The 24,959-nt window shown below is 35.9% G+C and overlaps 2 protein-coding genes and 1 long non-coding RNA gene across 6 annotated transcripts in view; 2 read left to right on the plus strand and 1 right to left on the minus strand.

The window, feature by feature from the left end:
* Nucleotides 1-2,899, plus strand: part of Pkia (cAMP-dependent protein kinase inhibitor alpha) — a 77,361-nt gene extending 74,462 nt beyond the window's left edge. For all 3 annotated transcript variants that reach the window (XM_090338977.1, XM_090338974.1, XM_090338975.1), the window contains one exon: nt 759-2,899. In XM_090338977.1, coding sequence (XP_090195103.1) covers nt 759-838 — 80 coding nt within the window. In that variant the 3' untranslated portion in view covers nt 839-2,899. The remainder of the gene's footprint in view (nt 1-758) is intronic.
* Nucleotides 1-23,194, minus strand: part of LOC150058908 (uncharacterized) — a 44,678-nt gene extending 21,484 nt beyond the window's left edge. The window contains exon 1 of the long non-coding RNA XR_016536659.1: nt 23,045-23,194. This is a non-coding gene — a long non-coding RNA (uncharacterized LOC150058908). The remainder of the gene's footprint in view (nt 1-23,044) is intronic.
* Nucleotides 23,195-23,359: 165 nt separating this feature from the next.
* Nucleotides 23,360-24,959, plus strand: part of Zc2hc1a (zinc finger C2HC-type containing 1A) — a 40,115-nt gene continuing 38,515 nt past the window's right edge. For both annotated transcript variants that reach the window (XM_090338978.1, XM_090338979.1), the window contains exon 1: nt 23,360-23,473. In XM_090338978.1, the coding sequence (XP_090195104.1) occupies nt 23,458-23,473 (16 nt within the window). In that variant the 5' untranslated portion in view covers nt 23,360-23,457. The remainder of the gene's footprint in view (nt 23,474-24,959) is intronic.

A 24,959-nucleotide genomic window follows, 5' to 3' on the forward strand; every position in this document is an offset into this window, starting at 1 on the left:
TTTATCCTCAATCTATTGGATTATGGTAACAAAATCAGAAAAATATTAATATATTCTCCAAACTTTAAAATATAGTTCAAGTAAAGTAAATGACATGTACAAATAGTTAAAGGACTGCAAGCAGCTTGCAATTATAAAAGAACTAAAATATTGTTTGGTTTCAGATGTGTCTATGTCACTAGCTATAATTGCTGTGGGTTCAGTTATGAGGGTGGTTTTATTATATTGTCATATGTTATCTAAGTCAAGAAATCTGGAACAAAAGAATGATCATGTAGCATAAATGTCTTTTCATCATTCACTATTATTTTCAGTTTAAAGTAAGAGAATTTCTGAGACATCAGAAAAATTAGAAATAAGCTGAGGTATTCTCAAGTGCTATCTGACTTAAAAATATTTTGTTCAAATCAGAGACTGAACATAGACTCCCACCTCTGATTTCTACTTAAAAAGATAAAACTGATTTATTCAGCCTATAAAACTATACTTAAATGCTTGACCTATCCCTGAGATTTCTTAGCTTTTTATGAAACGCATGCTGTCCTAGCTTCACAGAAGCCAGACGTTGAAACCATGTACTACATTCTGATTGTTTATTTTCCAAGAAAATAAACATTTCCTATAAGGATTTTGGCTATCATGAGTATGTCTGTAGTTCGCATTCAATATTGAAAATTATATATCACAATAATATGATATTCACTGTCAGTAAATACTAGCTTCTATCTTGCCTTTATCTTCCTTTCATTCTCTTACAGAAGGTGAAGATGATGCACAGCGTAATTCAACAGAACAAAGCGGGGAAGCCCAGGGAGAAGCAGCAAAATCTGAAAGCTAACACCCCACTTTGACCTTCAACACCTGACAATGTCGCAAATCTCCAGGCATTGCTGGAATGCATTTGTTTCCATGAGTGCAAAGGGGAAAAAGAAAATGGCTGTTCTGCATCGCAGAAAGCTGCCCATTATCATGTCACAAATGGGAGCTGAGGCTGTGGTTGCAGACAGACCTTTCTCTACCTCTGTCATGAGCAATGGTTGAAATCATGTGGCTTGTGTTTGGATGTCATGTTTGTGTCAATCCTTTCACTTGACCATATGATGAAATGCTTGTAGAGAGTAGCACTGATCTAGATGGTGATTCCTATAGCATTTGGCCCCTCACACTGTCAGAGGATTTAATTGTGTCTATTTGCAAAGGGTTGGTTGAGCTCCAGAGTTTAAACATCTCTGGCTGGAGTATTCACCTAGTAAAAGAACCATCCAGAAAGCACTGTTTTTAGCATTTTTAGCATTATATATGTGTGTGTTGCTGCTGTGTATTTACACACTGTTTTGTATTGTACAATAGAGCTACTCAGCACTGCCCCCCTCTTTGATTGCTTATCAAAAACAAAATGATGTACATTAACTGTGAATTTTTATACCACTCATTTTTTAAAGGGCTTCCTTTGTTGTTGTTTTTTAATTTTCCATAGTATGGTGGTGTGCACAGAACACACTTTTTAAAAACATAATCTTTCCTCTTGGTAATTGTAAGTCAATGAACTGCTAAAGTCTACAGATTCATCAAAGCACTTTGCTTTATTATACAGGCATTTTAAAAAATACATTCATATGACTATTACTTGGATTCAATCTGTTTGGTGTCTGCTCAAACAAGAATTCAATCTGTCAATTTGTTTTATTCATAAAATAGGGAACCTCTTCCAACTGACATTTTTATTTTAGTTATAAAACTTTTGAAGAATTGGAAAAGTAGAAAAGACAAGATAATACTCAGAAATATTTTGGGAGTACATTGCTTTATAATAAATAATGCTTTTTACAACACTGTACCCTATTATTTAAATTTGAAATACAATATTTCTCCACGAAATTGAAAAGGATGGAGAATGTGATTTCCTTACAATCATGTGGACACCAATCATAAAATTTAAGGTCTCATGTTATGTTTTTCATGACTCTTTTTCCTCAGCCCTATCAGATCCAAATGTTATTACGCACTTTTTAATGTTTGTAAACTTTTACTAATAATTTGTGTGGATTGCATTCTGATATAATACTTATCACCATTAGGAGCTAGCTGTTGATGGCCTATGCTATATTTTGACATCATGGTTCACTATCAAGACTTTCTGTAAGCTGTGTATAATCTCTGGCAGTATTATGAAATCACTCATCAGTGGTAATAAATAAGGAACCAGAACATGTAGATGGTTCATGAATTACTGGGCAAACATCAAGGAGTCTCCTTATAATAAAGAACCTACTTAGCTGCCCTTGGGGTTAGGTACAGTCCCCAGTAAAATAGACAGAGCAGCATTTCAACAGGCAATCTATGTGGTTATTCAGCCTTTCTGTATTCACAGAGAGAATGAAAGGTAAGTCTTCTCACATCTCTCTGTTCACTGGCTGGATTGAGGGCATGAGGCTCAATTTGTCTTCAATCAGAGGCTTACCAGAAAGTAAACTTTAGCAATGTGAGTCCTTCTGCAGACAAAAAGATGACAGATTAGAATATTGGGCATTTTTTTCTATGGAATCCTTCAAAGATCAAAATAGACAGTTGAAATTTAAACAAATCCACCTCCTGTTAAACTGACAAGCGTGAACAGAAGGTCTTGGGTCTATTTTAGACAATCTCTGGTCATGTGTTTAAAACATCACATTCATTTAATCCATTTTCAATGTTGTCATTTACTATCCTAATAGCTTTCTTGTGAATCTAAAATTATTTTTTCCTTAAAATTGTGGAATTTCAAACTGATCTCATGTGATTTTGTAAAGTTAAAAGTAGTGCTGAGTATATGTGGAAGATTTATTATCCCATGTGATGTACTCTTACTAATGCATGTGATGTCATGCTTGATTTTAAATATATAGTGTTAAATTGCAAAGTCATGTGGAGCTTTTGATTTAATTTGACCCATTACTGCTACTTGGTCTACTGTATTTGAACCTAGAAGAATTCTCAAGCTGGGAAGATAAAAAATGGGTTTCTAAAACATCTACATCCTATGAATTCTGCTGGTTAAAAAAAAAAAAAGTCCACACTGGAGCCAGGAGTTTGGCCTAGTTGTAGAGTGCATGCCTACCAGGCACAAAGACCCAGGTTCGATTCCTCGGTACCACATACATAGAAAAAAACAAAACAAAAACAACAACAAAAAAATTAGTGTTTAGCTAAAGCCCAGAACTGGCAAAAAAAAGTCCACACTGTTTTCCAAATTTTATCTACTACCTTAGACTTGGATCTGAATTCTTCAGCACAGAAGGAAAGTTAGAAAACCAAGGGATTGGTTTGATACCAGGCATTGGAAATCTATCAAGCAAATATTGCTATTCTAATCACTTCACAACAAATATATTTTCCTATTTGGTCTTCAAACAATTTATTTAGAGCAGTATCTTTATCCTAAATTACATATTTTGAAATTGGAACTCAACTAAGCTTAGAAAGCAAAGCTAAAAATAGCTAATAAGTAATCTTAAGATATTAAGATTTGAATGGGTATTTATCTGTCTCTAAGGAACTTTCAATTCCCTGTCATAAATTTTAATACAATTCCATAATATGTTTATATGTAATGAAAAAATTTAAAGTAAACTTGCTTGCCTTCTAATTTCACAAAAGGGAAGTAAATCCCAGAAAGAAAATTTAATTTTCTTATAGCTACCTACATGAGTAATGGCAGAGATATGACAAGATTCCAGAAAGTAAACTTTTTTTATCAAATAAATAATTCAATTATTTCTTAATTTGAGGGTATATGTTCCAGAGATGCTTTTCTGGGAGGTAGACTAAAAACTTGGCATGACTCATATTTTTATGCTCAATTCTATTCATTATTTAATGCTATATGAACATGAAGATTTCAGCACTTTTTGATTCATTTGCCACAAGAGTGAACTTGTTAAATTTACCTTTTGTCAACTGTATCTTATGCTAATATACATCCATCCTAAGTACACAGAAGTGGGTTTTCAGTGGATAACAGAAATTGCAGCCTTGACTCTCACAGTAGCCCTTTGAAAAAGCCCTACACTTGAGTCTTACTCAGAAATCATAGTAGGACATCACCTTAGAAGATGAATGATATTGTTCTCTCTACTCAAAGGAATAACAAGTGTAAAGAAATGAAACTTCTTAACAGCAAGAATTCTAAGTGAAATGTATTGTAGGATTAGGGTTCAAATGTATGGTCCTCAAGTGAAAATAGGAAAAGATCCGTAACTTCCATAACTTATGATGTTTCATGGCCTAAAATGTTCTTAATTAAAGGAGTGGCAGTGTCTGAAGTAATATGTGCACCTATATGATTTTTGTATTTAGTAATGTTGCATGCTCACATAAGTGATATTAAAAGTGACACTTTTTTCTGAAATGCACACAGTCTATGAAAAATATTTGTTGACAGCACATTTTATACATGGTGCTGAAAATGTTCTGCACAGTATAATAGAAACCAAACATGTAAAAATAGTTACCATGCTGTGACAAAGGGTGAATCAATTCAGTGATACTCACTAGATCCTATGTTAGAAATGAACTACACAACTGGAAGGAAAATAGGGTTGAAAGGGGAAACACTGGAAGAAATGAGGGAGGGAGTGACAGTTTTCAAAAAGGAATGTACTTACTGCCTGACTTGTGTAACTGTAGTCCCTCCATACATCACCTTTACAATATTTTTTTTTGTCAGCCTTGGGCTTGAGCTCAGGGCCTGAGCATTGTCCTTAGACTTTCTCAAGGCTAGAGCTCTACCACTTGAGCCCCAGCACCACTTCTGGCTTTTTTCTATGTATGTAGTACCAGGGAATTGAACCCAGGTCTTCATGCATGCTCGGCAAGCACAAAGTCTATCACTACTCCATGTAAAGACTTTTTCTCTAATTCTACTCTTTTGGGAATTTGCTTTTTGCTCAGTTAATACTTAGGCCTCTGAAACAGAACCAAGGGAATACATACTCAGTTAAGAATAGTAACAGGAAAAAGAAAATTTATATACAAACAGTGCAGAGTTTTCAGTGTTGTGAATAAACAACTAAGTGTTCAAGCATACAAAAACTGTCTCAATTAAGATATTAAACATCCTAATTGACAGTTAAGAATTGGAGGAATGATTGCAATAGAAATGAAGATGTGGTTTCTAAAAAATCAGGGGACTGACAAAAGGATTCAGCGAAGAATGGGCATACATAAAACTGGTAAAATAGAGAAAGGAGAATTTCATAAGACTCTAAGCCAAATTTTTAATAGTCTTGAAGAGCTATAAATATTAGGAATTCCTTTAATTTTTTCTGTATTTTAGATACTTTTATTAGTCTTCATACCAAAGCAATGCCACCTGAGACCCAAAACATGTTGCTTTAAAATACACCAATATAATAGAAATGGTCACAAAACACTTAGATATACACAATAAGTTATTATCCTGTATAATATATAAATATAGAATATACAGTTTATGGGAGAGAAATATTATTCAACAGAAAATAGCATTGAGAAGTAGACACTGGAGTTACTTCTTGAAATACTGATTTCATTGAATAAATAACTTTAGATATTATATATTTAAAAATAACCTAAACCAGATTAACAAGTAGCTTCACATGAAGTCATTTACATTTTAAATCATGCAAATTAACTAGAACACGAAGTTGAAGTTAACTACAACAATACTTTGTACAATAGTTTAAAAAAATACAAAAGTTAAGAGAAATCGCTGAGGTCTTGATGCTGGCAATTGCTGCCAGCCTAGCTCTAAGAGACCTAAGGGGAAGAATTATGGTCTATGTTAAAAAGCCTAACATAGTGACAGAAAGAATTTTTGAAACTGTGTTAAGGGCTGGAAGGTATGCTAAAGGCTACAGATGAAAGTAGATGGACTTTTTTTTCTCAATATTAAGAATTCAGTAGCTGATAAAGCCAGAAATGTCAAAAGAAAAATGACATGTAGCAAAGAGTCTTTCTGGCAGAGCAAGTGCTATATTCATTTATCCATGTTTTGTATCCATGCTCTGATCAATTTTTCAGCTTTTAGAGGAACCACGTTTCTTTAATAATATGATGTAGTTCAAGAGAAAATGGATTCCTTTTATTCATTATATACTCAGATAGAATTGCTTAAAAACTTTTTATATCTATTAATAATTGAACTTAAACTCCCAGGAAACAGGAAATTATTTTTTAGTTTGCATTGAAGCCCATGAAATGTTTTTTAAATGCACCTATATTTTTGATGGTCATAAAATAAATGCATTCAGGTGACTAGTATCTAGATCAAGGATGTGAATATTACAACCCCTTGGAAGCTTATCATGTTCCTTTCTAATCACCGCAGCCTAGATAACCTATCTAAAAGACCAAAGCATTAATGGCAACTTAAAGCATTAATATTCATTAAAAATGGCCCTTCCATAGAGCCTATTGTCATGCTTCTCAGATCATCCTAAAGCACCAGAATTTAGCCATTACCTATCTATCCATGTTCCAGAGGAACTCTACTTCAAAAAGTGTACATCCTTTGAAACACACTCTCACTGGATCCATTAAGATCCCAGCTGGATTTAGTCCTAGTACATCTATGTTCTCCATCTATATTCTGCTCTCTTTAGCTGCCAGATCCTAAGGATTTGGTCCTTTTCTCCTCCTTTCTTGAACTATCTAGCTATGTTCTTAACTAATTATCAACAGATTATATCACTCACCTTCTGTGAAGCCAGCTGCATAGATTCCTGTTATCTGCTGAACAGACTTTAATGTCTCAGGTTACTTCCTTTTCCTTAGTATATAGTTCCTCAATCTATCCTCCAGTTGTCATTACCACATAATCTTCTGATCTCAAAAATCTCAGCACACATTTTTCCTATCATTTTAGTTATCTTGATGGCTATCTTCTTTCTTATATTCACAAGTAAATTTATCAAGTAAATTCAAAATCAATGTTGTTATCAGCTGATTGTGTGTTGAAATAATTAAAAATAATAATCAGCTAAAATATATCTAAATTTCAATTGCGTTGAAAAACAAAGATGGACTGAATAAAATGGAGTCTTAGGATATAATAAATCCTGACTAAATGTTTTCTAGATGTATGATGTACTCAACAAAGTTTGACCAGCTCTCTTCTAAAACCAAAGTTGCTTTGTATCACTGGTTTAATACTTTCTTTGAGAACAGAGTACATCCAGATCATCCAAGAATATTTTCATTGAATCTGACTCTGCAAAGAGGAAAAACACAAAACCATCTGTTTCTCCATTCGTGATTCCACCTGACAACATCCTAATACAGCCATGTGTCTCTTCTTGCTTGGTCTTCATCCTACCCAGCCCATTTGCCTTGTTCTATCAGCTTCTCACTTGAGCTCTGCCACTTTCATTGTGTCTCTGCATTCCTCTCTTCCTACTCACCCATCATTATTTCTTTTTATATGATCTCTTCATCATTCTTACAGTCCTCATGAATACTTAGTTACTTGCAATCTCCTTCCCAATCTCAGCTTCCTCAATATTTCTGCTGAGCACGTTCTGCATACTGAATATTCTTTTAATCTTAGCCAATAATTAAAATTACCTATTAGAAAGAAAAGAGAAAGGAATTGCCTACCTAATGCTTAGAAAAACAACTCAAATCTAAAGTTTATTGAAAGTATGTCAATGATCCTTTCATATGTACCAGAGAGGGACCGAGGTGTATAAGGCAAAGTGAGAGAGAAAAACATCCGTAACTTACATGGGTCAAAAGAGAAATGTTTATCAGTTTTCACTGAGTCATTATTCATCATGTATAGGAGAAATGGTAGATGAAAACACTGATTATCACCGCCACCACCACAATGCAGAATTCACATAAGTTCCCTAACTATCAGGAGCTCACCTTGATTTCTCATTTTGTCCATTCAGTGGAACTCCACTAATAATTTTAGTAAATACATGGAACACGTGTCAATTATTTATTCAATGTTTAAATTCATTTATAAAAACAGTAAAATGAAAAGAAGTATTCCTCTAATCCAATTCTATACAAGTGGCATTTTAGTTAATCAAACTTATTCTAATTGTCCTTCAATAAATATTTCTGTTTTCAGATGAGGAAAGTAAGTAATTTAATAATATTTGAACCTTTTTATACATCTTATGCTGCTGTTCCTATAGTTCTATTGTCTAAGATGTACTTTTATGAACATTAATGGAGAAAAAATAATAGACACCCGCCTCCTAGTGGTCATTTGTTTCTTTTTCACATATTTTTATTATAATTAATAGAAGGGTTACATTATATTCACCAGATAGAAGGTGCATTACTTCACATACATTGATACCCTTTCTCATGTCTTGGTCCCCACTTCCCTCCCCCCCACTCCCACCCCTCATCTTGTTTTCCTCCCTTCCCTATCCAACTTCAAATAACCATATACGCATATATACAATATATTAGATAACAAGGTGAAATACGGTAACAATATGAGATATCCAAGGAACAGTAAAAGAGATGAGAGATAACATAGTATATTAGGGACAACAATTACTTATTATATGGCTTTTGTTTCTATAACCTGAAGGTCTTTCATTTAGTGTCATACTATATGGCCTTATGTATCTAGGTTTTGCTCTATTGCAAATCTCTGCTAGGAGAGCCCAAGGTTTCTACTAATTATGACAAATGAGGGAAACCATTGAGCATATGTTCCTTTGAGTCTGGCTTACTTCACTTAATAGGATTTTTTCTAAGTCTTTCCATTTCCTTAAAAATGTGGCGATGTCATTCTTTCTGACAGCAGCATAGAACTCCATTGGGTATAAATACCACATCTTGTTGATCCACTCATCAACTGAGGGGCATCTGGGTTGGTTCCAAATCTTTGCCGTGGTAAATAGTGCTGCAATGAACATCGTTGTGCTAGAGGATTTAGTATGTCCTTGTTTCTGGACAATTGGGTAAATGCCAAGTAGTGGAATTGCTGGGTCATAGAGGAGCTCTATGTTTAGTCTTTTGAGGAACTGCCATACTGCTTTCCACAGTGGTTGATCGAGTTTGCACTTCCACCAGCAGTGTAGTAGTGATTCCTCCTGGCTACATCCCCTCCAATGTCTGTTATTATTAGATTTCTTGATCCTGGCGATTCTAACTGGAGTGAGGTGGAATCTCAGTAGCAGGGTATAAAATTAAAAATCAACTGCCTGCCTATATGCCAACAATGAGAGGAACAAGGTAGCAATCAGGAAAGCAACTCCTTTCGCAATAGCTTCAAAGAAATTAAGTACCTAGGAATTAACTAAGAATGTAAAGGACCAATTTTTTTTTGTCAGTCTTGTTCTTGAGCTCAGGGCCTGAGCACTGTCCTTGGACTTTCTCAAGGCTAGAGCTCTACTACTTGAGCCTCAGCACCACTTCCTGCTTTTCTCTATGTATGTGGTACCGAGGAATCGAACTCAGGTCTTTGTGTATGCTAGGCAAACACTCTACCACTAGGCCAAACTCCTGGCCCCTGTAAAGGACCTTTTTGATGAAAACTTTAAAACCCTGAAAAAGGAAATTAAAGCAGAACTGAGGAAATGGAAAAACCTCACATGCTCCAGGATTGGAAGAATTAACATTGTGAAAATGGCAATCTTGCCAAGGGCCATCTACAAATTTAATGGAATACCCATCAATATCCCAATGTCATTCTTTAAAGAAATAGAAAAGGCAATCCAAAATTTCATATGGAATAATAAAAGACCCAGTATAGCAAAAACAATTCTTAGCAGAAAGACAACAGAAAGAACAGTGCAGGAGGAATTTCAATACCAAACTTCAAACCCTATTACAGAGCTATAGTGACCTAACCAGCTTGCTACTGGCACAAGAACAGGCCTGAAGACCAATGGAATGGAACTGAGGACCCAGATATTAACCCACAGATCTATGGCCACCTAATCTTTGATAAGGGAGCCAAAGAAATAGAATGGAAGAAAGAAAGCCTTTTCAACAAGTGTTTCTGGCAAAACTGGTTAAGCACCTGTATAAAACTAAAATTGGATCCCTCTATGTCATCCTGCATCAGGTAACTCCAAATGGATAACAGACCTGGAGGTAAAAGCAGATATACTGAAAACTTTACCAAGGAATAGAACCCAGGTCTTTCGAGCATGCTAGGCAAGCACTCTACCACTAGGCCACACTCCCCATAACAGTAAAAGCTTTCTTTAAGAGTAAGTTATATAAGAATTACAACACTGAAATAGTGTACTGACTGTAGTGACCTAAAAACTGTGGTTGTCCATGCAATATGCGACACACTTCAAATACATTATTCAATATCTTATTTTAAAAAACAATTTCACAGAGTTAAAATTATTATTCATATTTCTATAATTTATAATGGAACAAAGTTTCTCACACATGTTTCTATAGAATAAGATCCCATTCCTAATGAAAATAATTATGGCATTGAAATAAAATCTGACAGGTGAGACACAAATTTTGCATAAAACAAAAGCATCAGTAACAAACTGGTAAGTCAAGCAGTCCAAAAAGAATCATGGAACTCAACAGACCTCTCTGCCTGCTAATATCCCTTTGTCTCCAAAGTAGGATTGTAAAGTACACAGTTGTAATTAGTGACTAGCATTAACCCTGAGAGTAAACTGTTGGCACTTCCTTGCATCCAATAAATGTTTATTTTAAACTTCTCATTAGAGCTGCATGTTGTACTTGGTTTTTCACTGGACAGCATTTGCATTTATGACCAGCAACATAAATGTAGCCCATAAACCCTTAATGCCCAAACTATTTCCAAAGCCACAGACTTGGAAATGTTCAAATTATTATGGAGAACTTGTGACATGGATTAGGAGTTTTTAATTTAAGCTTCACAAACTGTCTGCATTCTAGAATTATAAGACAAAGAATCAGAATTTTTGTTGCTCTCACCTACCATTTTTGCCAAATTTAAGGAGTGCAAAAAGTAAACAGGATTTTTCTTCTCTTTATCTGCCATACTCCATTTACATTGCCCAGAAAGACATAGAACCAGCAAGTCTTCATTCCTGTACATCATCTTACCCTTTCTGCTAACTTGAATATGGACACTGCTATATTATTGAAAATGTTATTTCTTTGCAAGTGCCAGGGTAAATTCTGACAGATCCAAATAAAATCTAATATTTCAAGCATTGTATGTGTCAACATTCCAATCAAGAACCAAGTCCAGAAGGGAATGATTTTCATCCACTCAAAAAATCCACAGACATGAGAAGACTTGTCTTGTATGCTTAAGGAAACCACAAGTGTTCCGACACTGCTGAGAATCAAAATACTTCCTGTCATTCTTAACAGAACTTAAAATTTGTCTCCTGGCAGCCTTGCAGTTGTCTTTGTCTAGTAACCAAGGCACCAGATGACCTCTGTTAAGCAAGATACCAAGTAGGCACTTCACATTCCTGTTTGACTATCAGAACAGTTTATTTGCTTTTGGAATCAAAAGCTTTATTGAAAAAAAAATAACAGAAGTATTCTCTCCTCTAACTTTGGTTGAGAATGACCACATTTATTTCATAAAAATAACAAAAATATGACCAAAAATAACATAGTGAAGAAGCTCTGGTCACAAATGCCAGAATAAAGTACACCCCCCTTAGAAAATAAACTTGTGTTTTTAGTTGTCTTAGAGATTTATTATCTTGAGGATTTGAGATAAAATTATATGAAAGCTCTTGGGAAATTATTTTGGTTTTATTTGTGATTCAGTACAGCCTTTCTTATTACTGTGAATTTGTTTCAATATTTAACAACGTTTAGGGACTATAAAATTTGGCTTTAAAAAGAATCATCTTCAGGGTGTCACAACACAATGTTTGCTGTATGTTCTCCTGTTTAGCCCTTAAAATTATGGATTAAGTTATACTAAATTTAAAAATCAAGGCAACTTTAAGAGATAAAATAATTTAGAAAGTAAGGATAGAGAAGGGTCAATTATGTGTTAAAAGTCTTGGCTGTACCTGGTTTTCACATCAGCCTTGAATGCTGCATGCTCCCATTCCATTTCACACATAAGAAGATGATGTAAAGATATTAGTTCATTTTCCCCCAAAGTTTCCAACTGTGAATAATCTATTACATAATCATTTTCCATAGTTGTAAAGATTATTTTATGTAGTCCACAGAAAAAAGGAATGAAATTGTTCCCACAAAGCTTCATGTATGCATTTGAGGCTTATATTTTAATAGCAACATTTAACTTCATTTATTAAAACTGAATTCTACAAGTGTGGTTCCATAAGAGGCTCAGCATACAAGGAGGAAGTCACCCTCTGCCCCCCTCATTCCCCTCCCCCCTGCCGCCGCTTTTTTGTTTATTAAAGTACTAGGTATTGCATTTCGATCAAGGACTATTTTCTTTTTGGGTCATGGGTCTTGAACTCTGGACCTGGGCGTTGTCTCTGAGGTCTTCAGCTCAAGGCTACAGCACTATCCCTCGAGCCACAGCCCTACTTCCAGTTTTCTGATGGTTAAGTGGAGATAAGAGTCTCAAAGTCTTTAGTGCCCAGGCTGGCTTTTAACAGTGCTGCTCAGATCTCAGCCTCCTGGGTCGCTAGGATTACAGGCCTGAGCCTCAGAGCTAGGTGATCAAGAACTATTTTGTTTTAGTCTGTATTCAGGCAGGATCTCAAACTAACTTTGCTTAGGTCAGGCCTCTGACCTTGGTTATCTTACTTTCACTTCCCCAACAGTGGGGATCACTTTGTTTTGGAAACAAGATCTAGCTAAGTTTTTGTTTAGTGTTTAGTCTGGCCTTGATTCACTCTTTCTGTCTTTGCCTCCTAAATACCTGCGATTGCAGCCAAGTTCTGAAATGCCTAGCCTCCCAAGAAGACTCTTAATATCTTCTAATTAAAGAATGAGTTTGGCAATATGCAAATAATATGATATCTAACTTAATATCTATTTTTTATTTATGAAGAATTCACATATTTGAAGTACATCTTGCTTTGTCAATCCAAACATAGTAATAGCTCTGCTTTCCACTATCTATCTGTATTGATTTTTTGTGTACTTATGTGTCTGTCTTCTAATTGTTAAGTTGCTTTGAAAGGAGCAAATATAATACTGGTTTTGTAGTTATTCTGCTAGAAAAGCAATTTCTTGACATACTAGCTAGGGTATGTATATTATATATTTAAATCTACACTTTTCATTATTTTGTAAAATAAAACTATGAAAGCTACCCTCTTGTGAAAAACCAGTGGGACTAATCATTTCAATTTCTATTTTTATAACAGTTCTGATTGATATTCAATTATTTTTATGTGTGTGCCAATCCTGAGGCTTGAACTCAAGGCCTGGGCACTATCCCTGAATTTTTCTTCCCAAGTGAAGCCACAGATCCACTTCTGGCTTTCCACCCCACACCCCCTTTTGGCAGTTAATTAGATAGATAAGAGTCTCATGGGCTTTTCTGCTCTTGGTGGCTTTAAATCACAATCCTCAGATCTGAGCCTCTTGAGTAGCTAGAGTTGCAGGTGTGGAGCCACTAATGGCCTGGCTGATGTTCAACTTTAAAAAGAAAATTACTTTTAGTCTTTTATTAAGTAGAATTACTTTTAACTGATAAACTTATAAATGTATACTTCAGTACATACAATGTGATGTTTCAGAATGCATACATATTTTATGTCGTTAAATATAATTGTCCTACATATTATTTCATTATTGAGAAAACTCTCACAATTCTTTCTTCTAGTTTTTTTTATAATTCACACTAGTAACCACCATTCTAATCTTACTTTCTATGAAATCAACTGTTTTTATATTCCATATATGAATGATATATCATCCATTATTTTTCATTCTGATCCTGGTTCATTATAATTTATCTCCAGTTCAATCTTTAGCATCACAAATGATAGAATGTCTTCTTACACATGACTGAATAATATCCCATTGTGTATGTGTCATGGTTTCATTATCCAAACCATTATTTGATAGACACAAGTTGATTTCCTAACTTGACTATTTTGAATGCTCTTCTGCAATGAGCATTCTCTTTCCACAAATTCATTTCCTTTGTATAAACACTCTAGCAGGAGATCTAAAGGAGTTCTATTTTTTATGAACTTCTTTCCTATTTTCCATAATGGCTAAACTAATTTGCATTCCCACTAACTATTCTGATAATAGTCTTTCTAACCTAGAGTGTGACACTGAGTCTTTTCATATACCTTTTGGTCATTTATATTTTGTTTTGAGAAATGCCATTATGGGTCTATTACATATTTTTTCATTGATTTTTAGGGGATTTGCTATGAAGTTATTTGAGCTTCTTATACATTCTCTTTGTTAATCATATAAACAAATACTACTACTTACATCTTTTGGATGTTTCCTTCACTAAATAAAGTATCATGTAATCCTATTGGTCAGTTTTCATCAGCTCACTGTCTCTACCAAATACAGTCATCCTAAATTTGTTTTTAATTCAAAGTTTAATGTAAAGGTGATTCACAGAAGGGTTACAGTTACATATATTAGATAATTAGTACATTTCTTTTTGAACAGTATTATGTCCTTTCTCATTTTCTTTCTTTCTTTTCTTTTTTTTTTTTTTTTTTTTTTGCCAGTTGTCGTCTTGAGCTCAGGGCCTGAGCACTGTCCTTGGACTTTCTCAAGGTCAAGAGCTCTACCACTTGAGCCTCAGCACCATTTCTGGCTTTTTTCTATGTATGTGGTACCGAGGAATCGAACCCGGGTCTTCGTGCATGCTAGGCAAGCACTCTATCACTAGGCTAAACTCCCGGCCCCCTCTTTCGTTTTCTTATACCTTTTCCTCTTCTAAATTTTGTTTTTAAAATAACTTTTGTTATGTTCAAGAATCATCATACTTGAAGATACTTCATTTTCTGTGAAATCAATTTAATTCAAGTGCCTAACACTAATGACCTTTTGTAGCTTGGGCTTAAATTTTTCACATATAATAAAGAACCAGTAAAAAATTTCATATGCATAGTTTTCTTTTATCTTTCATGTTTTCACTATCATATAAACTTGCCACTATTGTGTCTCCTTTTCTATCTTTGTTCATATTATGTTCAATATAACCAAAACACTTCTTTTGATCCTATACATATTTCAAGGAAAAATACAAAATCCATATCCTAAAAGAAACTATCCTTGCTCCAAATTATGAGCATATTTTTCTCTACTTTGTTTGTCCCATTTGACTAGGACTATTCATTCTAGCAGTGAATACTTTAAATATTATCAGCATGTATTCCTCTGTGTCCTCCATATCTTTATTATTTTGTTTAGATTGTAAATCTCCATAGAACTTCCATTGTATGTCCAATTTTGTTCATTAATCCAATTCCCTGGGACTCAAACCAAAATAATCTTTCAGATTAAAACATTCAGTATTAAATATTCTTTCATTTAGCTTTTAATGTACTTATTTGCTATTTGTAATATATTATGATTTTATTATTGCTGAATTAATAAAATTGTGTGTGTGAGAGAGAGAGAGAGGGAGGAGAGGGAGAGAGGGAAAGGGAGAGGGAAAGAGAGAGAGAGAGAGAAAGAGAGAGAGAGACGATGGGGGGGAGAGAGAGAGAGGCGGAGAGAGGGGAGAGAGAGGGGGGGAGAGGGGAGAGAGAGGGAGAGAGGGAGGAAGGGAGGGGGAGAGAGAGAGAGAGAGAGAGAGAGAGAGAGAGAGAGAGAGAGAGAGAGAGAGAGAGAGAGAGAGAGAGAGACTACCCAGTCCTGGATACTGTTCCAGAGCTTTGTGGTTCAACATAAGCTCTCTGACACTTGAATCACAGTTCTACTTTTGGCTTTTTTTTGATTGACTAAAGATAAGAGTTTCACAGACTTTCTTGCCCAGACTGGTTTTAACCATAATCTTTAGGATCTCAGCCTCCTTAGTAGCTATGATTTCAGGCATGAGCCACAAACTCCTGGCTTCAATTAACCACTATCTAACTTCCTAAAGGTGAGAATCTTACACTAGCCTAGAATTGAATTATGTAAAAAATTAATTTATGAAACGATACCTGAAGCTGGAAGCTGGTGGCTCATGTTGTAATTCTAGCTACTCATGAGGCTGAGATCTAAAGAACACAGTTCAAAGCCTGCCCAGGAAGATAAAGTTCCTGAGACTCTTATCTCCAGTAAATTACTCAAAAAATGCCTGAAGTGATGCAGCCTTAGCCTTGAACACAAAAAAGACTCTGGGACAGTGCCTAGGTCCTGAGTTAAGGCCGCAAGACTGGCAAAAAAAAAAAAATTAAGACATACAAGGTCAGCCTGAAGAAAAATGGTTAGAAGTGAAAAGACACTCCTTGTGTAACCAGCAATCTATCATACTGAGCAGAATTTCAGTAAATATGTCAAATATGTCTAGGGAAAGTTGTGGTAGTAGAAGATAAAGTCATGATACTTGTATTCTCAGAAAAATGGTCTTTATTTTATTTTGTGATTCATAAACATTAGTTATACCTCTACCTAACTTAGTATAGTATATTCTTTAGAGAAACAGAAATAACACACACACACACACACACACACACACACACACACACGCACGCCCACACGCATATAAAGATGAAGAAGAGGAACTGAGAGAGAAAGAGTGAGAGAGCTAGCAAGGAGCTGATTATAGACATTATAGAGTGCATAATCTGCAAAGTAAGGAAAATGGAGAATTTTCAGTTTGAAACCAAAGGCAGTGTACTAGCAGAATTTAGTCTCTATATATAGGATTGAGGGTAACCAACTTTGCTCCAAGTCTACTTTTTTAAATATTTATTGAATCCCAAAACATCTTCACAGAAGTATCCTGAATAGAGTTCCAGCAAATCCTGCTTGGGTAACATAACACTACCACAGATATGTTATCATTGAAGGAAATAAAGAATAATAGGAAATACACGCCTTTATTTCAGTCCTCACATTCCATGACATGCCCAAGAAAAACTAACTACAATTCAAACAGTTTTTCATGGTATCAAAGTTCTTTGAAAATTAATGTTGTCTATATGATATATACAAGATTTCAATAATGTCAATATTTAATAATTTAGAATTTCTTGCTAATGAAGCCACAAACTTCATTATGCTTTAGAAAAAGAACTACAAGAGATTAATATTCCTCCTTTGTTGATCATTCTTTAGCTGCTAAGAAACACAATGTACATACGTTTCAGAAACTAAATCTCTTACAAACAGCAGGCAAACCAACGTTGGATACATGTGACTGAGATTAGAGAATATGCTAAATGAATAACTTAGATATACATAGTAAATAAGCAGCAGGATAGTATATTTTCAACAGTAAAAAATGCAACCAACCTATTTGGAAAGATAAGTATGTAAATATAGGTGTTTTATTAAATATTTGAGGGTAGATATGTGTCTGCATATGTATCTGTAATGAAAATTAGAACTTTAGCTTTTTACTTTGTTCTTAAGGAAAAAGCAAGTAGTCCCTTATATTAATAATTAGCACCTATCTATAAGGTAAATTCTCAAATGTCACTTCCCTTGAAATGCAGCTACAAAAACTGTATTATCTAATAGATGTTTTAGGAAAGGATCCAGAAGCTTTTAAAACCATGAAGAAATTTCCAGATATTCATTTAGGTAATTTATAATTGAGTGGTGTTTTCCTTGTTTGTTCTTACACCGTCTGCACCACCACTGTCATCATCATCATCAAATACTTGTAATATTTTACAACATTTTTAAGCAAGTGTAAAGGGTCCAGGAAGGGATTACAGTTAATAAACTAAGAAAAACTCTTGGTAATTTTCTTCCTGCCTATATATCAGGTTTTCTTGGTTAGAAAACATTTGGTTTCCGGATGGCAATAGGCAATTCTAGATAAAATTAAACTTTATAACTTCTCTAAATCAGTTCTGGACATTGGTATCAATTTATACTGTTCGATAGAATGTGAAAGATACTAGTTTTCTTTCTTTCTAAATCATTTCTCTGTTTTGAAGATTTGATTTGGCTGCAAGTACACAAGTCCCCTTATTCTTTTCAAACTCTCAAAAATTGTACGCCCATGGAAAAAGGGGACTATTTCAAATGATTGATTTAACAGGATTAAACTGAAAAAAAAATCAGTAATTGTAATTAGCAAATCAATAATTGTAATTGTAATTGTAACACCAAGGAGATAGAGATTTCTCACTCAATAAGAAAAGTATGAGAAACACAACTGATAAAACTGAAATTCAAATTTGAATTTGTATGCAAAGAAATGAACAATCCTTAACTCTGAACAGATGGGTGAAAATTTGGAGGCAAGGCAGCTATTAATGAAATTTACAAATATATTTCATGTACTTTTATGTGAATGTACTGCTACATTATAGAGAGAAATCTGGGTACATGTACTATCAATAAATATGATCCAGTCATCTACTCCAGGTATATATCCCCAGTCAAGGCCAGGATCAGAAGGGGACACACACCAAGATCCTCATTCTGGCAGCAAGCTAGACACAAGAGGCAACTCTTCAGTATAGAAATAGGTAAGTAAAACACAATTTATGCATACAATAAGGTATCACTCAGCACTCAGATACAGCAAACTAGTATTATATAAAGTAACATGAGTTTATCCCTGAATGAGTGGTTAAAATTAAATTAAATGTCAAAATTAAAATATAAAGATTACAAGTAGAATTAAATCCATACTTTATCACCTAGACAAATTAAAAACAGAAACATACAAAGCAGTACTGTATATCCAAAGTTATCTGAGAGTTTAGGGCAATAGAATGGTGCCCACAGTGAAAATGCTGCTGGTAAAGAATGTTAAAATGGAGAACGAGTGGCAAGATGACATCTTGTTTTGGGGGTAGGGGAGTGGATTGGTCCTGGGGCTTGAATTCAAGCCCTTGGCATTGTTCCTGAGCCTTCAGCTCAAGGCTAATGTTTATTACTTTGAGCTACAGCACCACTTCCCATTTTCTGGTGACTGGAGATAGGTCTCAGGGACTTTTGTGCCCAGGCTGGCTCTGTACATGATACTCAGATCTCAGTCTCCTGAGTAGCTAGGATTATAGGCATAAGCCACAGGCACTTGGCAAAATAACATCTTCAAAATACAATTTTTGCATGAACAATTGAATTACATGGTTATATAGTTTGCAAACCTTCATATGTACACAGAAAGATATCAACAAGAATCTTCATGGGTTTTCAGATGTAATTAAAAACCTATTTGTAATTATAGTAACTAGTAATGATAGAATCATAATAGAATACTGAAAAGTTACTGTTCAATTGGATGCAAGAGTGGAGGGTTTAGAGATTCCTTCACAATTGATAGTCCCTTTTGTGTCACACTGTGAATATAGAAGCTCTCTAGCCGCAAAAGAAAGTTTGTTTGAGGTTTCTCTCTCTGTGTTTCAATGTTTCTTCCCTTTTCTTATTATTTTACCTAGAATATTTTTCTTTCAACAGACTTCTACCTTTAACACTCCTCAATCTATCTTTGCTTTCTGGTTGTCCTAGGCCATGATGAGCTATCACTTGTTTATCCCTGAACACTGAAAGAATTTTGATTTTATTTCAATCTAAAAAGTAAAACAATTAAAAGCCAACTGAAGGGGCTAGGAGCATAGCCTAATGGTAGAGTGCTTACCTAGCATGCACGAAGCCCTAGGTTTGATTCTCCAGTACCACATACTCAGAAAAGAGTCAGGAGTAGCTCTGTTGCACAAAGAGCAGAGCACCAGCCTTGAGCAAAAGTGTCCAAGGACAGTGCCCAGTGCCAACTGAAAATTTCTTCCTCAGTGTAGAACATCTCTCAAAGGGTTAAGGCAGATATATTTGCTTTCTTATTGATGTAAATGATCATTATGTTGAGATTATTAATTTTTATTTTCAGGTTGTACAGGAGAGAAATGTCCTACAGAGCAGGGTAGATAAACCAAGGACAGATAAACCAAGCAAATATCCTCACTGAGCATTTATAGCCCTATTTCATATGGAAAATCAAAAGGTTCATTTTGAAAGGAAACTTGACTTTTGTGCGAGATCTGACAGAAAACTAGTCTTCAACGTAAGAAGATATGTATAGATATGCTTAGTGCTTTGGAAGGTGAAAAGGTGAAAAAGAAATAAAGATTAGCTACTTAGAATGGTGGTTGAAGTCAGAAAACCAGAAGTGGCACTGTGGCTCACTGGTAGAGCCATACCCTTGAGCTGAAGAGCTCAGGGACAGCAGCCAGGCCTTAAGTGATTCTTGTCTGTTACGTTTATAGACAATTAAATATATTTCATTGAATGTAACATTTTTCAGGTATGGATCTGGACTATCTGTAGTGAGCAGGAACAAAAGTGACAGTATTAAATTACAAATAATCATTAGTCACTTGAATTTCTTTTTCTGTCAATAAATTTCTTAGACCACATAAGTGGTATCATAACTTTTAGCACATGGTTTCAAATGATAATACTAAATTATAAATGAAAATTATACATACCTAAATTTTAAAAGTCTTTAATAACTTCATGGTTTTATTTAGCTCAGAAAGACACTAAAATGTGGGTCAACTTTTTGGCTGTTCTATCAGAAATTTGGATTGTCTATGGGTTGAAATACTTGAAATTCTTGTTGAAAGTGTACGTAATAACATAGTTCCTTACAAACAAATAAAAGAATGGTGGTTGAAGAGAACATAATACAAAGTTCAACAAATAATGGACATGAGGTAATGAGAAAGGGCTATATCTATTTCAGCTATTTCCTAGTGTGGGGTTCTAGACTGTGACAGTAAACATTCAAGAAATTCTGCTTCCCTTGTTGTATGATATGGGGTATGTGAATGTCTCTTTATTATCAAATAATACTATCACTTGCCAGTTGAAATAAATTGTACACAAATAGAAGTTGTCAAAGAAAAACACCAAGAAAAGTAACTCACAAGTGAGCCAGTCATTTAGGAAGCAAACAAAACAAACGTATGAAAGCAGACACCTCTCTACTCAGAAATCCACTCTGGTACCCTGATAAAGGCAATATGAAAAGAATGTGTTTTAGAGAATTACAATTCATGGTACAAATGCCTATCTAGATACTTATTAAACAACATATCTGAATATTTGTGTTTACATATAAAGTAGCAGGAAGACAAAGCAAAGGAAAAAGAATACATTAGACACAACAGTTTAAAAGCAAATTGTCATTCATTAATGGTACAAATATTGGCAAAAATCAAATCTGGGACATCTATAACACTAATACTTTAATTCAAAAAATGAAAAATATAGTATTTACTTTGAATAATGGTTGAAGACTGAATAATTGAGTTTTCCTGAAGAAAAACTAAACATTTCTAATATAATGAAGCGTTCATTGCTTCATCATTACTTGTTGTTATTATAGATTTTATATCTAATAAGGTTGCCTTATTTCACTTCAAGAATTGTAATCTGTAGAGTTAATGGCTTCTGTCTTTTTATCTTTTCTTCATTATATGCTTTTTCTCCATGATCTTTTTGAAGCTTTTTCTTTTTGTTATAGTTTTTCTTTATGCATTTTTATTGTTACTACAGAGGAGTTATAGTTATGTAAGTCATATACACAGATATGTCAGATAAAGAGCACAATTCTTTTTGAACAATGTCAGGATTTTTTTCTATCCACTTATATATAATGTATATATATATATATATATATATATCACAAAATCAGTAATGATTCAGACATGGATGAAGTTTTCCTTCCCTCCTTCCATACAAGAGATAAGACTATATAACATCTTGATTTCCCCCCTTCCCTATCCAATTTCAAATAACCAATTAAGCACATCTAAAATATATCAGATAACAAGGTGAAATATTGTAACAATTTGAGATAACCAAGGGACAGCAAAAGAGATGAGAGATAACATATACATTAAGGACAACAGTCACTCATTATATGGCTTTTGTTTCCTTATCCTGGAGGTCCTTACATTTAGTGGCATACTATTTGGCCTAATGTCTCTAGATTTTGTTCTACTGTTAATCTCTGCTAGGAGAGCCCAAGGTTTCTACTGATTATGGCAAATGAGGGAAACTATTGGGCCTATGTTCCTTTGAGACTGGCTTACTTCATGTAATATGATTTTTTCTACGTCTTTCCATTTCCTTCCAAATGCGCGATGTCGTTCTTTCTGAGAGCAGCATAGAATCCCATTGTGTACAAATACCACATCTTGTTGATCCCCTCATCAACTGGGGGGGAGGGTTGGGAGGGAAATGGGGACCATGTCATAAGAAAGGGTATCAATGTTTGTGAAGTTATGCACCTTCTATCTGGTGAATATAATGTAACCCTTCTATTAATCACAATAAAAAAAAAAGACTGTAACAACCAAAGGCACTTACCCCCACTTTCCAAAGAAAGGTAAGACCCCCTTACTTGCTTAAACAATACTTTCCTTGAGTCAGTGCCTTTCTGGGATGCAAATTATTTTAATAATTTATAATCTTTCAATTAAATAGATTAGCTTGAATATTAAATGTTGTTATGGACAGAACACACTCGAGTCAAAGAACAGTACTGCTTACTAGGGATAAATCAACTCTTCCAAGTAACTTGGTTCGGGTGACATCTGTTAGATTGCTAAGGAAAATGATGAAAAACGTTTCGAAAGCTATTTTCATCCCAGGAGGTTTTGCCTCTGACTGCATCAGGCCTCTCCCTGGGGTTAGGGGTCCCTTGTCAAGCATCCTTTTGAGTTGACTTCATTAGCTAGAAGGCCAGAGGACTGTGTGGGTTGGAGAATGGTGAAGTCCCAGGTAGGCCCAGATGAGATTTTGGCCCGTGGTTTGTTATTTTGTTTTTACTGAGCAGATTTGGTTCCTCGGGTTTAGAGCTGTCTCATTTTCACAATCCCAGATAGGAAAAAAAAAGAGATTGTTTTTTTGTTTTTTTTTCCCCCTAGTAAAATAATTTCAGTTCACACACCCAAAACACAGCTGGGGTAAACACAGCCGGGAAAGAGGCGTGGAGAGACATAGGCTTGCTTCCCACGACTGCTTAAGGGAATAGACATACTTGCGTTCCCTGGTTAACGAGGAGTTCCTCAGGTGCCGGAATACTCTAGAAATGGGAGAATTGACCTGGCTGGAGGAGAACAAAGGCGCTGCCGGGTAGCATTAGAACGCCTCCTGCAGAGGCTTGGGATTCCCTGGAGGGTGACCAGAACCGCCGCCAACCTGAGGGAGCCGGGAGAACACCACGGGAGGCGCTGCCCGTCCCGCGAAAGCCCCGCCTCCAGTAACCCCGCCCCTTCCTGCAAGGACCAATCGGAAGCCGTGATGTTAGCGGGTAGGAGGCGCGGTCGGGTTGCTACAGCCAGAGCTGGGCGGTGGCGGCGGCGGCGGCGACAGCGGCAGCAGCGGCGGCGGTAGCAGCGGCGGCGTTGGTCGCAGACCGAGCGGAGTGGTTGACTCTTAGGCGGGGGCGCAATGGAGGGACTGGAAGGTGAGTAGGTGAAGGGATGCAGGCCGGGCTGCTTGGGGCCCAGAACATTCGGGGGCGTTGGACACCAATGTGTCGGAGAGGTGAAGGGAAGTACGGAGTGGCGGACCCCACCTAGGCCTGGGTGGGTAGGAGCCGGACCGACTCCGACGCCGAGGAGGGGTGACTCCGGCGGCCCCGCCTAGACGGGCTCCGGCTGGGCTTCCTACACAGCCAGCGCCCGCTCTAGCCCACAAGACCTTCCCTTCTATCTTCTGATCCTACCTAACTCCTGTGCTCCCTTAGTTGATGAGTCGCTTGGCCGGGTTTTTATTTATTTTTTCTTTCCTTTTTCTTTTTCTCCTCTCCTTCTCCTCGCAGACTGGAGTCCAGGTTGATGCCCATGGCCTCCCCACTGCCTTGTCTTTGCTGGTCCTTCGGGATGGGTCTCCCACCGTCAGTCACTTGACACTTTCCCATGGCCACTTTCCCCTGCATAGCTGTTTTCACATTTCTGCAGCATCCTCCATGGGAGAGATGCCAGAGCATCTCCTAAGGAAGTGTCTGTCACTCGCAAGCTGTCCAACCCGGACAATAGGTTACCAGATGGATTGGATGGCTTATTCAAGAGGACTTGTGAGGGAGAACTAGCCTTGGTCCTTCAGCTGTAACTATGACTCCTGATTTTGCTTTGTTCCCAAATCCTTCACAATTTTCCTCCATTCTCTTATAACAGTCTGTGCAAGGACTACATTAGTTTAAAAACAAAGGAATGGAGGGGAAAGAAAACTGGCATTAGCAAAAGCAAAAGATTTAAATTGTGGTTTATCCTTCTGATGAACAAGTCCTCAGTATGGAAAGATCTTGTTAGGATTTAACTTTTTTCTCCTCATTTACTTATATTCAGGTAGATGGAATAAAGAACCAGGCATTGAGCTCTGTGTATGATGCAGAGGAAAATATTTCAGGTTTTATTATGAAGTGCAAAGTGATAACTGGTAACTTTTTCAGTGTTCTACACTCACCAGAAAACAAGTGGCAGTCATAGGAGTTTATTTCATATATTTACTTTGAGATAAAGCCTTCATGTTGAGCACCTTGAAGATAACTGGTAAACAACTCTGACAAGTTGCCATCTGCAGGCAACTGCAGTGTAGTATTTCCTGTGAAGGTCATATTTAGTTTAAGAGTACCAGTCTTCAGATTTTACTGTTTAATGTTTAGTGAAAGCAGGGATCTTCATCTAGGTTTTCCTTTATATATTCTAAGCACTTTTCTATCTTGAGTATGCAACAAGGGATAAAAACATTAAAGCTTTAGCCATTTCGGTAGTCCTTTCTTCTTCTTTTTTTTTTTTTGCCAGTCCTGGGCTTGAGCTCAGGGCCTGAGCACTGTCCTTACACTTTCTCAAGGCTAGAGCTCTACCACTTGAGCCTCAGCACCACTTCCGGCTTTTTTCTATGTATGTGGTACTGAGGAATCGAACCCGGGTTTTCATGCATGCTAGGCA

The sequence above is a fragment of the Megascapheus bottae genome, chromosome 9 (assembly GCF_031878675.1).
Source record: "Megascapheus bottae isolate mThoBot1 chromosome 9, mThoBot2.hap1, whole genome shotgun sequence".
In the NCBI taxonomy this organism is placed as follows: domain Eukaryota; kingdom Metazoa; phylum Chordata; class Mammalia; order Rodentia; family Geomyidae; genus Megascapheus; species Megascapheus bottae.